Source organism: Petaurus breviceps, unplaced genomic scaffold (genome assembly GCF_028583685.1).
Source record: "Petaurus breviceps papuanus isolate PSGF00001 unplaced genomic scaffold, PetGlider_PUasm1.0 90842, whole genome shotgun sequence".
NCBI lineage: Eukaryota > Metazoa > Chordata > Mammalia > Diprotodontia > Petauridae > Petaurus > Petaurus breviceps.
In genome coordinates, this window is record NW_027187358.1 from 3,594,315 (window position 1) to 3,610,266 (window position 15,952).

General features: G+C 42.7%; 1 protein-coding gene across 1 annotated transcript in view; it reads right to left on the reverse strand.

The window, feature by feature from the left end:
- LOC138148912 (E3 ubiquitin-protein ligase TRIM7-like) overlaps positions 1 to 9,694 on the reverse strand; it is a 12,020-nt gene extending 2,326 nt beyond the window's left edge. Inside the window, exons 1-5 of the mRNA XM_069071784.1 lie at positions 9,426 to 9,694; positions 6,505 to 6,600; positions 5,529 to 5,759; positions 2,594 to 2,616; positions 1,301 to 1,416 (exon numbers count right to left, since the gene is read on the reverse strand). Coding sequence (XP_068927885.1) covers positions 1,301 to 1,416; positions 2,594 to 2,616; positions 5,529 to 5,759; positions 6,505 to 6,600; positions 9,426 to 9,581 — 622 coding nt within the window. The 5' untranslated portion in view covers positions 9,582 to 9,694. The remainder of the gene's footprint in view (positions 1 to 1,300; positions 1,417 to 2,593; positions 2,617 to 5,528; positions 5,760 to 6,504; positions 6,601 to 9,425) is intronic.
- Positions 9,695 to 15,952: the final 6,258 nt, after the last annotated feature.

The following is a 15,952-nucleotide window of genomic DNA, read 5'->3' on the forward strand; positions in this document are numbered from 1 at the left end:
AGGGCTTATTTTCGGGGGAGGGCTTATTTTAGAGGAATCTTACACAGTAAGGGGAGGGCTTATTTTTGGGATAGGTCTTATTATCGGGGAAACACGGTAGAGGATGGAAAGCTCCTCTTTCAGTGAGATTACAGGTTGAATCCAAAACCCCTTTGGTGTTTTGTGATTTGAGCTGACTGATTTGGGCCATGAATGAGGTGTGATGCCACCTGGTGACAGAACCCCTGAATTACAAGTTCAGTTCTGTCCAAAGGGGAGCAAACTTTTTCAAGTTTAAATCAGAAGCTCTCATTTATGAAATGATAGCACTAGTAGTCATAGAATTATAGATCTCCAGAATTGGCTTCTGATCCAACTAATCAAGCCCCTCACCTTCCATATGAGAAAACTGAGTGACATCCAGGGAGCTTAAGTGTTACCTTATAAGAGGTAGCATTTGAACCCAGGTCCTCTAAATCCAGAGCTAGTGTTCCTTCTACTATAGCATGTATGTGCGTAAATATATGAACACATGTATGTAAACACATACTATACCATGAAGATATATGCACACATCTGCAGTATATATACATGGTAAACAAATATATCATATATATATAAACATGTGTATATGGGTCCGTATATATTTATGTGTGTACCATGTGAGAGGAACTACATGCACACATATATTATATATATACATATATAATGCATGTGTACCTATATCTATATATGTGCATATATAGCATAGTAGGAAAAGCACTAACTCAGGGTTCAAATGCTTCTCTGATGTTTATTCTCTGCCTGACTTTAGGCAAGTAACTTAACCTCCTGAACCTTGCTCAGTTTTTTTCATTTAAGATAAGAGTGTTCATTGATAGAGGTAGTGAGGTCAGAGCTGTGATTTTTAATAATGAAGGGAGCTCCTGGTGAGAATTTTCCTCTACCAATTTAAATTTCACTTTCTAGTCTTAGAGAGTTGTATACATATCTACACACAATCAAAATCTCATGTGCAAGTATAATCTAGTATCTCAACAAACATATGCACAAATGTCTCTCTCCTGTGTTCTCTCTTCCCTCTCCCCCATCCTCTCTTTTTTTCTCCCTCTCTCTTCTTCCCCCTTCTTCTTCCTCTCTTCCTCCTCCTTCTTCTTCCTTTTTTCCTCCTCCTCCTCCTCTCTCTCTCTCTCTCTCTCTCTCTCTCTCTCTCTCTCTCTCTCTCTCTCTCTCTCTCTCTCTCTCACATACACACACACACACACACACACATACACATGCACAGGTCTGGATCATTCACTATTCCAGTCCTCCTTCTGACCTGTGAATCGCCTCATAGTCCTTTGTAGGACCCAACTCTTCCCAGAGAGGTGCTGAATTCTGTCTCTCAGTTCTGGGGGCACAGCCTTAGAGTGTGCAGCCATTGGCATGTCAGCCCTGAAAAACATATGGTGCAAGACCTGCTCTGGGGCCAAAGCCTGTGCAGCACAGAAGAGTGCGAGCAAATGAATAGTGCTAGGTCTCCTGCCCTACATTAGGCACCATAGCAGGTCAATTATTTTGCTGCTCCTGGACAATAAAAGCCAATTCTTCCCCTCTGAAAGAAATATTCTCTTCCTTGGTTAATATTCTACTAAAATTCTGGATGGGTTCCAAAAAGGGTATATGTGGTTCAAGGGAAGTTGGGACACAATGTAATGGAGGTTCAAGTTACATGCATAGGGAAAGGAGAATGAATATGTATGTATGTAGGCATGTGTGTGTGCATGTATGTATGTATACACATACATATATACACACATATATGTAGTTCTTCCCACATGGTAGGCATACAGATACATATAACTGTCACTGAATAGGGAAGTCACCAATGGCAATATTTCACTGCTGTTGTTTCTATACCCTTGGAAACAAAGTCCTTCTTATTCTCTCTTACTAACAAGAGATTGTGTTTGACCACTACCCTCTCACTAGGCCTAACCAATTCAGGAAAAGAGAAGTTTCATGCTATCTACACCATCCCAGCTCCCAGAACAGAGAGGATTTCAAGGCTAATGCTCAATGATTCCCATGTCTTATTTAGGAATGGGCACAGATGGCAGTGGCTTACAATTGTTTGACATAAAGTAAACACTTTTAAACCCTCTTTCATTCATTCATTCTTTTTACTTGGGGTAAAAAGTAAGGGGGACTTTTGGTCTCCTGGGGGATAACTGGGGAGAAGAGAAAATAAGTTCCAAAAAGGGTACAGGAATGAGGTCACTGGGAGAAGGAAGTACACCTTGGGAGTTTTCGACCCTGATAAATGTTCCACAGTCCAAGGGGAAAGATGGGCAGGGCATGAAGAGGGCAAGGTTGCTGGCAGATCAGCCATGGGAAGAAGGGCAGAACCTCTCCAGGGCCTGCATGAACCAGGACAGAAAACTCCTCCCCAGTAAAATCCTCTAAATTCCCCATCCTGAGGCAAAGCCTCAGTTGTCTTACTGTAGTTATGGCACCAAAGATGGGGAAGTTGTTTTGTGATGAGGGAAAAGAGTAGTATTATAGAATAGGACCTCCAACTCATGGTTGGCATGAGGGATGAAGGTGATGGTACAAAGGAAAGGACTCCTACCTCTGTAATATGTCTCCAATGTCCTAGGAAAGAGAAGGAAGAAGAAGGTAACTCATTATCTGTGGTGAGGAACAGAGACCCACATTCCCACCCACACCCCACCATTTCATGTACCCACCATGCTATTTCTGAAGTGTGATCAGAATGGTATCTCTTGTCCACACTTAGTGGTAGAAAATATATGACTCCATAGTCAGCCAGTCAACAAGCATTTATTGTCACGCACTGTGTTAAGTGCTGGGGGTATAAAGAAGGACAAAACTATTCCCTACCCTCAAGGAGCTCACATTCTAATGGGATAGGCAACATAAAAATACATACTATATATTATACACACACACAGATGGAAGGTAATCTTAGAAGAGAAAGCACTAGCAGACGGGGAATCTGGAAGGCCCTCCCGCAAAGGGTGAGATTTCAGCTGAGACTTGAAGAAAGACTAACAGCACAGAACATTCAGAGAGCAAGTAGGCCACTATGGCTGTATCCCAGAGGAAATGGAGGGGCATAAAGTACAAGAAGACTATAAAGGTAGGAAGGTCCAGGTTGTGAAGTCCACAGAGGCCAAACAGAGAACTTTATATTAGCTCCTGGAGGTAATAGGGAGCCACTGAAGCTTCTTGAGTAGGGAGTGATATGGTTCAGACCTGGACTGTAGGAAGATTATTTTGGCAGCTGAGTGGAGAATGAACTCTAGCTGGAAGTGCCTTGAGACAGGGCAAATAGTTACTATAATGTTCTGTTGCAAAGGTGTGGGAGAGAAGCATAAATTAGTACAGTGGTCAGCTAGTGGTCATGTGCTACAACTGGAATATGGCATGCAGGGAGAAATGATAAGATGTGGCGAATACAGGACATGTGGGGTGAGTGGGACTGAGGAGTCAGGGACGACACCCAGGTTGTGAATCTGAGGGGCTGAGAAGATGGTGATGCCCTTAACAGTATGGGGGAAGTTGGAAAAAAGGAAAGGGGGAAGATACTATGTTCTGTTTGGACATGTTGAGCTTGAGAGAGTGATGTTTGTGCACAAAGACAAGCTGGGGTACCCTGCCTTTAGAGCTTTTGATGATTGGGAGTAGGGAATCAAAAGGGCCTGAATCCAAGATGCTATGTCCCATAGTTTGGTATAGGGGATAGGGAAAGAATTCTTTCCCTCACTAACACCTCTATAGACAAATAGGTCCTTCTTTTTCCTTCTGGGGTGAAGATAGGGTCAGAGGAAGTAAATCTCAATGCTCCTTCCCAGATAGAATCAGGTCTTGGGAGGGATAAAGGTGAGGAACCTGTGGCCTTGATGCCACATGTTGCCTTCTGAGTCCTTGGGTGGAGCTTTTGACTGAGTTCAGGTTTTACAGAGCAAATCATTTTATTAAGGGGATTTGTTCTGCCAAGTTTGAATTAGGTCAAAGGGCCGCACTTAAGAACCTAGAGGACCACATGTGGACTTGGGGTCTCAGGTTCCCCACCCCTGGGACAGACCATGCCACCTCTTCAACCCTAAGAGGTAGATCTAGGGATTCATTTGGAAGCAAAATACTATGGGAATACAGAATACCCATTAAATGACTCGTAAGGACCTCAGTATTAAAGAAAGCTTATTGTGAATATGGGAAAGACATCTCAGATGGAGCACAGGAGTTGTCCATGCTAAAATGTAGTAACCAGGAAAGAGAATTAACTGTAAAACAAGGGCTCAACTACTTTTTCTTTGTTTTTTGTTTCCATATAAAAGATAGCGTACACTGGATCCCTCTGGGCCAGGTATGGCCATGATGACCAGGAGGCAGTATGGCAAAATGGGGTAGGGGGGAGGTGAATGGTGAAATATTTGAAATAAAAAGACATCAGGGGAGCAATGTGGTAGATCCAAGGCAGCCGGTCTGCAGTGCAGAAGTAGAGATGAGAGCTGATGGAATAACCCAAAACAGAAAGATCAGGGGTCCAAAGAATGAAACAAACAGTCAGGATTCTGGAAGGTAGGAAGACAGGAGGAATCCTCAGCATATAGATATGGAGACACTAGCTGAATAAATGAGAGACAGCTTTGAGGGAAACAGCATTTTTTTTTTTTTACCAGAACTCAGATTAATGTAAGTGGAATCAAAGGAGCAAAAACCTTCCTCCTCTGGGGCAAATAGGGCATGGGTGAAAGATTGACTAAAACATCTGAAGGGACTCTTTGTTCTGTTTAATTGTGATCTGTCTCCTGCCTTTAGGGACCTGGAGCTTCTCAGGTCAGCTTGGATCTCACCCCTCTAGGAGAGGTCTTTCCTGATCCCTACCCCCACTCCCATTCATAGTATCATAGATTTAGAGCTAGAAGAACCCATCAAGTCCAACCTTCTCATTTTACAAATGAGGAAACTGAGGCTTGAGGTTGTCTTGTTGAGAGTTGGACAGCTACTAAGTGGCCTAGGTGGAATCTGAAAGCTGACTCTCTTGTTGGCAAATTCTCCCACCTGGAATCACTTGTATTAATTTATCTGTACACATCTTCTAACCCTCCCAGGAGAAAGTAAGCTCTATGAGGGTAGGGTAGGTTTTATGTAATTTTTTTCTTTGTGGTCTAACATAGTACCCTGTGTATAGAAGACATTTGAGAAATCTTTAGTTGAAATAAATTAATGTGATTGAACTAACATCAATTGTATGTAGTCTGCATCTGAAACTCCTTTCTCTCATAGTAAAGGTTAAGTATGCACTAAAACTGGTTATGAGTCATGAAAAAACAATGATGAACAAAGGGAGGGAAAAGGAAGAGGGGGCAGGATACCCATACCCAGAGGGAAGACTCTGGCTGGAGATCCTTTTATCCCTGCTTCTTTCCCCACTTGGAGCTCTCTCCTTTCATGCTAGATCTAGTCTCTGTCCCTGCAATGATCCATGCTTCCAAAGACCTCCCCACCAGAGCCCTAGCCTCCTTCTTTCCCCTCACCTCCAGCAGCTTGGGTACTGAATGCTGGTGCTGCTCTTCCAATTCAGCCATGAGGTTACTGAGCCTTGACATCTTGTTGGAAAGCTGGGTGGTGAATTGTTCCTTCCACTGGGCAATGTCCCTGTTGAGTTCTTCCATCTGGAGCAACAGTGATTTCTCCTGGTCTTTCAGAAACTCTTGCATTTTGCTAAAGTTGCTTGATACATTTTCCATCTCCACACTTACTAGATCCTGGGGGAAAAGAAGACCAGGCTTCTCTCCAAATCAAGAATCCTTTCTAGGACCCTTTAGCATTGCCCTGCCTAGATTCTGGGAACTATTCTGAGGTATGAAGGGTCCTGGTAATAAAATATCAAATTAGATTAAAAGAACCTCTGGGAAAGGGAGGAAGGAATAAAGCCAGCCCCCAAACAACAGTACCTCCCAACAAGGACAGCTACCACAGATACCAGGGCAGACTAGACTGATACAATGATAGAAGGCCAGGACTTAGAACTAAAGCCATATAAAAGAATTTTGCTGGATACATGCCCTCAGATATATAGCAACTCATTGGTATTTGCTGAAGAACAAAGATTGTAGTTTCCCCATTCAAATCAATTAAATCCAATGCAGTACCAGTCCTCTGTAAAATTAAAAGTTGAATTCAGTACCTTCTAAAGTCCCTCTGATTAGGCTTCTATGAGTCTAAGTAAAGAGGGCAGTGGAACAACTTGGGGTATCCAGAACATAAACTTACACTGATCACTTTCTTTTGAGTTTGTAAAAGCAAACTGTCCTGTCCACAGCCAATGGCAAAGGAACAGGACCATTAAAGATTGCTGCCCTATTTGTCCTGGGGGACTTGAAAAAAAGAAAGGTGGTAAAGGCCTGGTAGAAAAATGTTAAAGGGTCAGCTTAGCCCTTCTCTTCCTCAGCTACTCCAGAGCTTCCTTCTCTCTTAGACCAATGTGCAGATATCAGGTTGTTCACCTACCAGCATCCCCTGGATCTCCTGTTCCCCTCTCAGCTTTGTCTCTAGGGCCTCTTCCTTTTCTGTCTTCAGCAATGCCAGATGAGTTGACAGTTTATCCTAAGAAATGCACTTGAGTTTATCTGACAGCTTTCTCCCACAATACCCAGTCTGGGCTCCAAGTAAACTCTGTAGCTTTAGTAATTCCCTGAGACAGAGGGACTAGGCCAACATGGTTAGCCCACAAAGTCTTCCTAGAAAGAAGGCTGTACCCCTGTGGGAGACTTAACAAGCTGACCTGAATGTGATAAAATCAAGTAAGGTCTTAAAAATGAGGAAAAGAAGGAAGGAAGGAAAGAAGGAAGGAAGGAAGGAAGGAAGGAAGGAAGGAAGGAAGGAAGGAAGGAAGGAAGGAAGGAAGGAAGGAAGGAAGGAAGGAAGGAAGGAGGACAGATGATAGATGATGGATGAAAGGATGGATGGATGGATGGATGGATGGATAGATGAATTTTATGCATGTTGTTTTTGTTGAATTTTTCAGTCATGTCTGACTCTCCATGACCCCATTTGGGGTTTTCTTGGCAAAGATCCTGGAGTGGTCCTTCTTCAACTTATTTTACAGATGAGGAACTAAGGCAACAACGTGTATCAGCAAGCACCCCAGCATCCCCAGGGTGGCTGCCAACACAGGTTCTTAGATCTGCTTTTCTAAAGGAAAGCAACTCAAAATGGGTTAACAATCTTGCTTTAATCAATCAAACATATCATTTGCCTTGTTCGGGGGAAAATGTCAGCACCCTGAACTTCAGAGTATACAGACAGAAACATTTCAAGCAGACAGGCCTCCAACTGCCCAACCATTACATACATCCATACCTAATCACAGTTACCAGAGAGGGAAGCATCAACATATGAATTTTTAAAGCTGGGGGGCTCTCAACAGCTGCCCAGAGTCTCATCTGGTCAAATCACATAACACTTCTCAAAGTGAGCCCCAAAACAAAGTCTCACATCAGGGATTATATAGCCTTCTCCTGGGTCAGAGAATGTAACAACCCTCTTGACCCACTGTCCAATCACAATGCACCAAGTTGTGGGCTTTCCTGAAAAACAAACCTCCCACCACAGGCTCCAGGTGCACTTAACCTAGGGGCAGGGAAGATCTTAAAAATTTACATTCCTATAACACAGGGTTAAGTGACTTGCCCAGGGTCACATAGCTAGCAAGTATCCTATTTGAACTTGGTACCTCCAGACTCCAAGACCAGTGCTCTATTCATTATGACACCTAGCTACTCCCCACACACATACATACATATACACACATATACGTATATGCATACACATATGCATGTACATGCAGATTTTTTTCCACTATTCAAAGACTATCCCTGTACAAGGGGTTAGAAATTTCTCCCCTTGAGACCATGTTTTTCTGTGCCACAATACACTTAGACCTTTGGTCTATCCTCTGCATTGTTTTTCTATTCTCATTTCCCACTGTGTCCTCATCTCTATTCCAGTCTGGATCTTCCAGCCTGGTAAAGCAGGAAATGCATCCAATCTGGAACCACAAGAATTTGGTTTTTAACATTTATTAAACATCTGCTGTGTTCCAGTCACTCAGCTACATGCTTTACAAATATTTCATTAACTTACAACAACCCTGTGAGATTTGTTGTTCAATCATTTTCTGTTGCATTCAACTCTCTATGACCCCACTTGGGGTTTTCTGGGCAAAGATCCTGAAGTGGATTTCCATTTCCTTCTCCAGCTCATTTTATAGATGAGGAAACTGAGGCAAATAGGGGTAAGCAACTTGCCCAGGATTACATAGCTAGTAAGTTTCTGAAGTCACATCCGAACTCAGGAAAATAAGACTTCTTGACTTCACACCCAGCACTCTATCCACCACACCTATAACTGCCCTACATGAAATTATAAGATAATGCAAATGCTACCCCCACATCCTGCCCTCCACTTTTAAGAATATAAAAACATTAAGACATCTTATGGGTAAAATTCATTTTTCATCAACTAAAACACACATATGCATATATGCATACACACACACACACTTCCCTGAATGTAAGAAAGTTTCAAGGTGAAATATGGAAGAGATCAAGTGGTTGGTTACATGGAAGGGCCAAGAACTAATCAAAGGAGTATGTGGCCAGTCACAAAAGTAGTTTCCGGATTCATAACACAGTGTTGTCCATTTCCAAGGAAGAGTCCCTATTGCTCCCTGTACATTTAGTTTCTCTTAAAAACCAAATCCAAAAATCACTTGAAGAAAAGCCATGGTAGGAGAAGAATAAGTACTATTATTATTGCCATTTTACAGATGAGGAAGCTGAGGTAGACAGAGGTTAAGTAACTTCTCAAGATCACCCAGCTAGTAAGTGTCTGAGGATGGATTTGAACTCAAGTTTTCCTCTCTCCAGGTCTAGCATTCTGTCCACTGTGCCCTTTAGCTACCTCTAAATTTTAAATTTGACATGTTATAAAAATTGGAGAGAGAATGTACTTTCTTGAATATTTCAGAAATTTGGCTGTTGGGATAAAGATCCTAATAAGCCTCAGGACTCTCTAACTAAGGAAGCTGACCCACTCCATAGTTATCCCTGTGTCCACCCTGTGGGCCTACATGTTCATGTTACAGAGCACTCCAACCTCCATGCCCCATGTCACCTCCCTTTCCAGTTTTTCTTTATATGTTGTCTTCCCTCATTAGAATATAAGGTCCTGGAGCAAAGAGACTATCTTGTTTACTTATATTCATATTTCAAGCACTCAGCATAGTGCCAGGCATATGTTAAGTACTTACTAAATGTTCTCTCTACCCATCTATCCATCCATTCATCCATCTACCCATTCGCTCATCCATCCACCCAAACGCATGACTGACCAAAGAAGTCTCCCCTGGTGCCTGACATAATACTTACTAGGCAATCTTGGACAGCTTTATCAATGGGCAACAGATGATGAGTGCCATGTACCTGGATGGCATGACACACCAAGCAAATAGACCTCTGATCCTCCTGACAAAGAAGCTTCAGGGCCTCCCTGTGCTGGGCACATAACTGAGCTGAGGAATCCATGTCTGGACCTAGACCCGGAGCTAGCAGACCAGTGATTCCACCAAATTCTCAAGCTAGCATTTGGGTCATTGGTCTCTGCAGGAGGGTCTTTTGGCAATGGAGACAGAAGGTCAGTCCTGCCTCCCCTCAACACAGGGCAATTCAGACTTGGCAGAAGCTATGTCCACAGTCTAGGATCACTGGATCTGAAAAGCATTGGGCACAGATGAAACATGTGGCTTCCTCCTGCAAAAAGGCCCTCCCCTAGATGAAGTAGGCAGCCTAACTGGCCTTTATACCACTAAACTCTGCCCCGACCTTAGTGCAATTCAGGCTGTTAGGATCAAGAGCTGCAGGAGAGTTTCTGGGAAACTCATCTAGGTATTGATTGGCTGACTTTTCCACGTGATTAAGTGAAAAAAAAAAAAGTAATGAATTCTGGCCCCTAAGACAAATGAGAAAATAACCGTTAGGATGTCAGCAAACAGGAAATACAAAACCACCAAGACTGTTTCTGAAATTCTGCCTGAAACATATGCCTTTTTTAAGCTCTATGATGCATTCAGAGTTAATCAAATAGCTTTTTTTATCCTTGGCTTCTCTTCTTGGTCCTCATTGTCTCCTGAACATGTAGCTCCCTGACATTCTAGTTCTGGGAATGTTCTCCAGGGAATGTTCTCTCTCCAGCTCTTTGCCTGTGGCTTATGACTAAGAAATAGAGAGAGAGCAAGCTAGCCAAGAAGGGAAGAGAAAAGCAAAAGAAATTTGTACAGTTTATAGGATATGTTGTAGGTTATGGGATTTAGAGCTGGAAGACACTTTGGAGACCATCTAATCTAACGTCTTCTTTTTACAGATAAAAGAGGGGAAGTGACTTGTCTGGGGTTACACTTAGAGTGCTAGAATGTCTGGGGTGAGAAGGATCAAGGGTGAAAGATACTATATACTTCCCTACTCCCTCAAAGTCTCTAAGGATGCCTATTTCTGACTCTGAGAACCTTCTCCAACTCACTCCCTTCAGCCCAGATTCTAGACAGGAAAGTGAGAGAGAGGCTTTCCTCTAGAGAAAAATTGTGGAAGACCTTTCCACTGCCAAAAGGGAGTCCCTTTTTTCCCCAGATGGTTCAGGTCTCCCAGCATCCACCCACACCTGTCCAGGAACATCTTTAGATGTCTGAATAAGGGATGAGAGAGGACAAAAGGATTTTTTATTTCATGGACTGCATGCCTGATATGAAGTGTTTTTCCTATTTCTAATAGAGTTAAACAGCTGTTAGACATGATGGCCTTGTTCCTCCTTAAATCATAGAGTGGTGCTTCATCCCCTAAAAGGAGGGACACAGAGTCACTACTCCTACCACACAATTCTCCCATGGCCCAGTGCTAGAATTTCTGGAGAAAGTAAAGGAGGGTCTTGGGTACACATGACCAGTTTTGCTTAAGGGAAGCTATACCTTTCTAACAAGCTATTACCCCAATCTGCTGGGTACACATTAACTTGGACAAAACCCCTAATGATATACAACTGCCCTCCTCTTCTCTCCACCCTAGACACCAGGAGCTGCTATTTCCTGATGAGGATTCCCTCCCCACCTCCTTGCTTTTTTTCTAGGAACTTAAGGCCCCAGGAGGAGCCAAAGGTCAAGGCATGAACATAGGTTATTCTGGGACAAGACCACATGCAGAGGATTTCTCTAGTTAATACCACTAACCCTATCCCTGTCTCCCTAAAAGCTTTGGAAATCAGAATCAAGAATAGGGTTCTTGACACTCTAGGGAAAGTGCAGAGACAAGGAAGTTGCAGCTTCTCCAAAGACCGAGGTCCCAGAGTCCCCAGCCATAAATCTAAAGTCAAACTACCTATTTCTAATAAATGGGAAAGAAAATGTCAAGAAAAGGGCCTAAAGTTTTCTAACCTATAAAAATAGTTTTAAGAGAAGATACTTTCATCCAGCAGAGGGCAGCAAACAGTCACTAGCAGGAAGAACTTGGAAGTGATTCCATTTCCCTCCAACAATTAGGGGATTTTTTTCCCCCTTAAATCATTGGATTTTCTTGCTATGCCTCAGGAAGCTGAACGATGGTAGAGGGAAGAAGAGCCAAGGAGACATGAGCTATAGACTTAGAGGTAAGACAATGAGTGTCAACGCAGAATAATCATCATAATTGTGCTTTACGTGGGTACACTTTTCAAAATATTTTCCCATATGTTATTTCATTCAATCTCCACAATAACCTAAGAAGGAAAAGCAGGAATTAGCCAGAATTCAGTGCAAAAAAAAGTCAAAGTGGGGGTGATTGTTATTGTTGCTGACAGATACTCATAATAAAGACAGAAATGTGGACCAAAAAGGTGGCAGGAAATGCAAATTCCTTCTCTTTGCTTTTGTTCTTGCTGAACTTTCTCTGCTCCTATAGGGATGCTTTGATACAGTCCTTGAAAAGGGTTTTGGTAGGCACAGGATCACCAACAGGGATTAAACATGAGTGATAAAGAATTTTTATCTCTAAATAAGATAGTTTTGGGGGACCTTAGACTTGGAATCCGTGCCAGACACAATCAAAAGAATGGGCTTAATCTTAGCCTAGGGCACTCTGACTGGATTTTATTTATCTGCTTGTGGTAGCTCATAGCCTAGAGTCTAGAACCTAGACCCTGGAGAAAAGAACCATAAACCAGCCATTACCAAGAAGAGGCTTTCTAGTCATTGCATCTTAGCAGAAAGGAGTCAAGATGGCCAGCAAATTATGCTACAGTGATAAAGTCTATAAAATTATAGCAGTGAGAAGCTCAGAGACCACAAGACCACAGCATATATTGAATCAATCATGAGACCAGCAGAAAAATACCCAACAAAGACAACTATCCAACAGAGAACAGAGATGTGTCAGACAGCAGAGAGCAGCAAGAGGATATTACCAGGGGATATCAGCAAATCTGTAGCATTAGAGGGGCAAATTTCCTGGGCACACTATTTCCTGTGTGTATTTCTTCCCTCACCCATGGTTTTAGAACCCATAAGAGAATAAAGTCCACCTGGGGGTGGAGGGAAAAGAAGGGTGGAATTTTTCTCAACTAGGGGTACATGGGTTCTGGTTTTGTACAGATACTGATCCACAAAAATGCTTTGTACCTAGATAGGTTTTCTAGAACCCACAAGTAATACACAAGGTCCTTCATCTGCATTTTATTGAAGAGACTTAGACAAAATAAATTATTTCCTCAAGAAAAATGGAAGGGTCAACAGCAAAATCCAGCTCTTCTGACTTCTAGGTCAATATTCTTTCCACTATTCTACATGTAATTCTTGGGCAGTTTATGCCCAGCCTGTAAGACCCAACAAGGCCTATGAGAGGTTAAGAGAGAAAAGCATCTAAGAAGGCCTCAGAATAAAGGTCTTTGGAGGTAGCTGGTTCTGTGGAAAGATGATTGGATCAGGAATCAAGAGAACGTCCCAGCTTTGCCATAGACCTGCTTTGTGTCTTTAGAGAAGTACCTTCTCCCTCTAAGAGCTACAATTACCTCATCTGGAAAGGAAGAGACTAAATTAGATAATCTCTAAAGTTTCTGCTGCTCAGAAAGGATGAAGAAAAGCAAGTTGCATTTTGTAGAGTCAGAATTTTGAGACCAAGAGGCTTGGGAACCTCTTGAACTCCAGGAGTAGGTATTTCAGGTAAAGTGATGTTGGGGTATCAGGGACAGGGATTATACTAAACTCTCCCTAGATCCATGAGAATCAACAGGAGTCCTGGGGTTCAGCTATGGACATTCTGCTCAAACTTCAGAAGACTCCCCTTGGGATGAGTCACATCAGGACTTCCCCAGAGAATTCACATTTGTGGGCCACAAGTGTGAGGAGGTCAAGGGGCCCGAGGTTAGGGAGAGAGCTGAGCCCAGTACTGTTTAGCCATGGGTAGAGGTGGGGCCTAAGCCTGATGCTGGACAGGGTGGGGAGCTAAGCATTTGTACATACTTCAAAGTCCCCACAGACTGAAAGCCAAGAGGCTTAAAAATTGTGCTCAGACAGCAGATCCTTTTTCTGCAGACACATCCATAAACGCTTAACAAATGACAATTTCAATGGAAGCTTTTAACACTTGGGCACAAAACCTTAAAAACCTGTCCACCTTTCAATTTCCAATATTAAATCTCATTTAATCATTTTATGGAAGGTTAAGAATTTTTGCTGCACGCTTCAGAGAGATGCAGGGTGGCTTGGGTTTCCCACCCCCACCCACCCCCTTTTCTTTTTGAACCAATATCCAAACCTCAGTGGTTTCTGGTCCTGGGAGAACACTGTGCCACATCAACATCTGCATGCAGTTAATTTCCCAAATGGGAGATGGTCACCACAAATGTAGACCTTTTAAAAATAAACATGAGAAAAAAATATTACTGCAGAAAAAAAAGTACAGAATCTGTTGGAATTGGTGAGAGGTAGCTCCTGGTAGAACAGAAGCTTCTGCAGATCAAAGGCCTCCCCCTGAACCCGTAGCATACCTGCACCTAGGTCTCAGGAGCAAGTCTGATGCAATAGTTTCTATTTGAATCTGCGGGTTTCCTCTCTTTAGCAGAAGGGCTTCATGACCTCTTGGTTGCAGCTTTTCCTTGGAAGCTATTGACCAGTAGTCTTGCCCTGGGCAGAAGTTACCCCACAAAAATGCTTCCTCCAATCCAGTAGTCCTAGACTCTTCTCTGAAGCTAGTTAAATGTTGTATGATCAGTACAGAGAATATGCTATAGAAACGTGGAAGACAAAAGAAATTACCATTGACTGGGAGATCAGGCACGGTGTCTTAAAAGATATCAAATCTAAGTGGGGCATTAAAATAGGACCTTGATTTTGTTTTTTAAAATGTGTCTGCCCCTGTAATTTTCTTGGTATAAGGAGCACTCAGTGGAAAGCTTCCTTCTGCCATTAGAGACTGGCACCTTCTCTTCAATTTACAATCTAAGAGAGCATCTTATGACAATCAAGGAATGTCAAAACCAGACTGAAGGAATCTTCCCCATCACCATCAGCCTTCATTTTTACTACACTGCTCAGTAATTGGAGGGAAGGGGAAAGGTATTGTTACGGAGAACAGAGAACTTTTATTTTGTTTTGTTTTTAGACACAGGAAAATAAATAAAGTTTATATATAGCTTATACCTAGGCTTCTCCAAATGCAGGTAACAGGGTCTCCAACTCATATCCAGGCTCTCAAAAGACAGTATAAGAATTGCATATGAGATAGCAAGAAACTCTACAAGACACTATATAAGACAGATAAGTGTTCCCATGGGAGAGACATCTGTTCTGCACACAAATACCTGAATTCCTTGATACAGAAAAAGATGTTGGAGTTCTACCGTGTTTCCCCGATAATAAGACCTATCCCGAAAATAAGCCCTCCGCTTACTATGTAAGATTCCTCTAAAATAAGCCCTCCCCCGAAAATAAGCCCTATTGAGATTGCTACTGTAGTGAAGGTGATCCCCTGCGCTACATGCTACATTACGGTACCCTCTGTATGTACCGCCCCCCCCCCGGGTGAAATGCACACCGTGCTCCGAGCTGCATCCAATCAGAGCTGCAGCAGTGAGCGCGTCATCCTGTTCTTCCCCAGTGATTTGCTTGCTGGCGCCATTGAGAGCAGTGCCGTGGAGGAGAGCTGAGGCAGGACAACATAAAAACCCGGTATGTAAGCGGGAGTGAGGGGGCATGATGGAGGATAAAAAGGGCATGATGGAGGAAAAAAGAAGAACTCAGGGGGCATGATGGAGTGAAAAGAAGGACTGATGGTCATAATTTTATTATTCTGTCTGTTTTGACCCCCAGACATGAGTACAAAAAGGAAGAGCTATACTGTTGAGTATAAGAAAGCAATTGTAGAGGAGTCACATGGCAAGAATCTTGCAGTTTTCTGTAAAGAAAAACTTTTGGATCTTCGAATGGTCAGAAAATGGAGAGCAGATTATAATAACCTCAATCAACAGGTGGATGAGGGAAAAGGGAAAAAGCGCAGGTCTGGATCAGGTCGGCAGCCCTTATATCCTGACTTGGAGATCCTCATTGGTGAATGGATTGCTGACAGGAGAGCAAAGGCCTTGGTTGTGCGCAGGGCTGATATTCAAGCATTTGCCCTTTCAATGGCACCAGAGTTTGAAATGGTCTCAGAAGGATTCAAAGCATCACAACACTGGTTGGATGGTTTCCTTCAACGGTATGAACTGCCCCTAAGAAGATCAACAACACTGTTTAAGCTGGAAGATGCTGAAGTTATTAAACGTGCACTTGCATTCAAGTCCTTTATTGATAGGATCGACATTTCCAAGTACCAAACCTGCAATATGATTGCTATGGATGAAACTGCAGTGTTTATGGGACAAGGATCTCAAACAACAATTC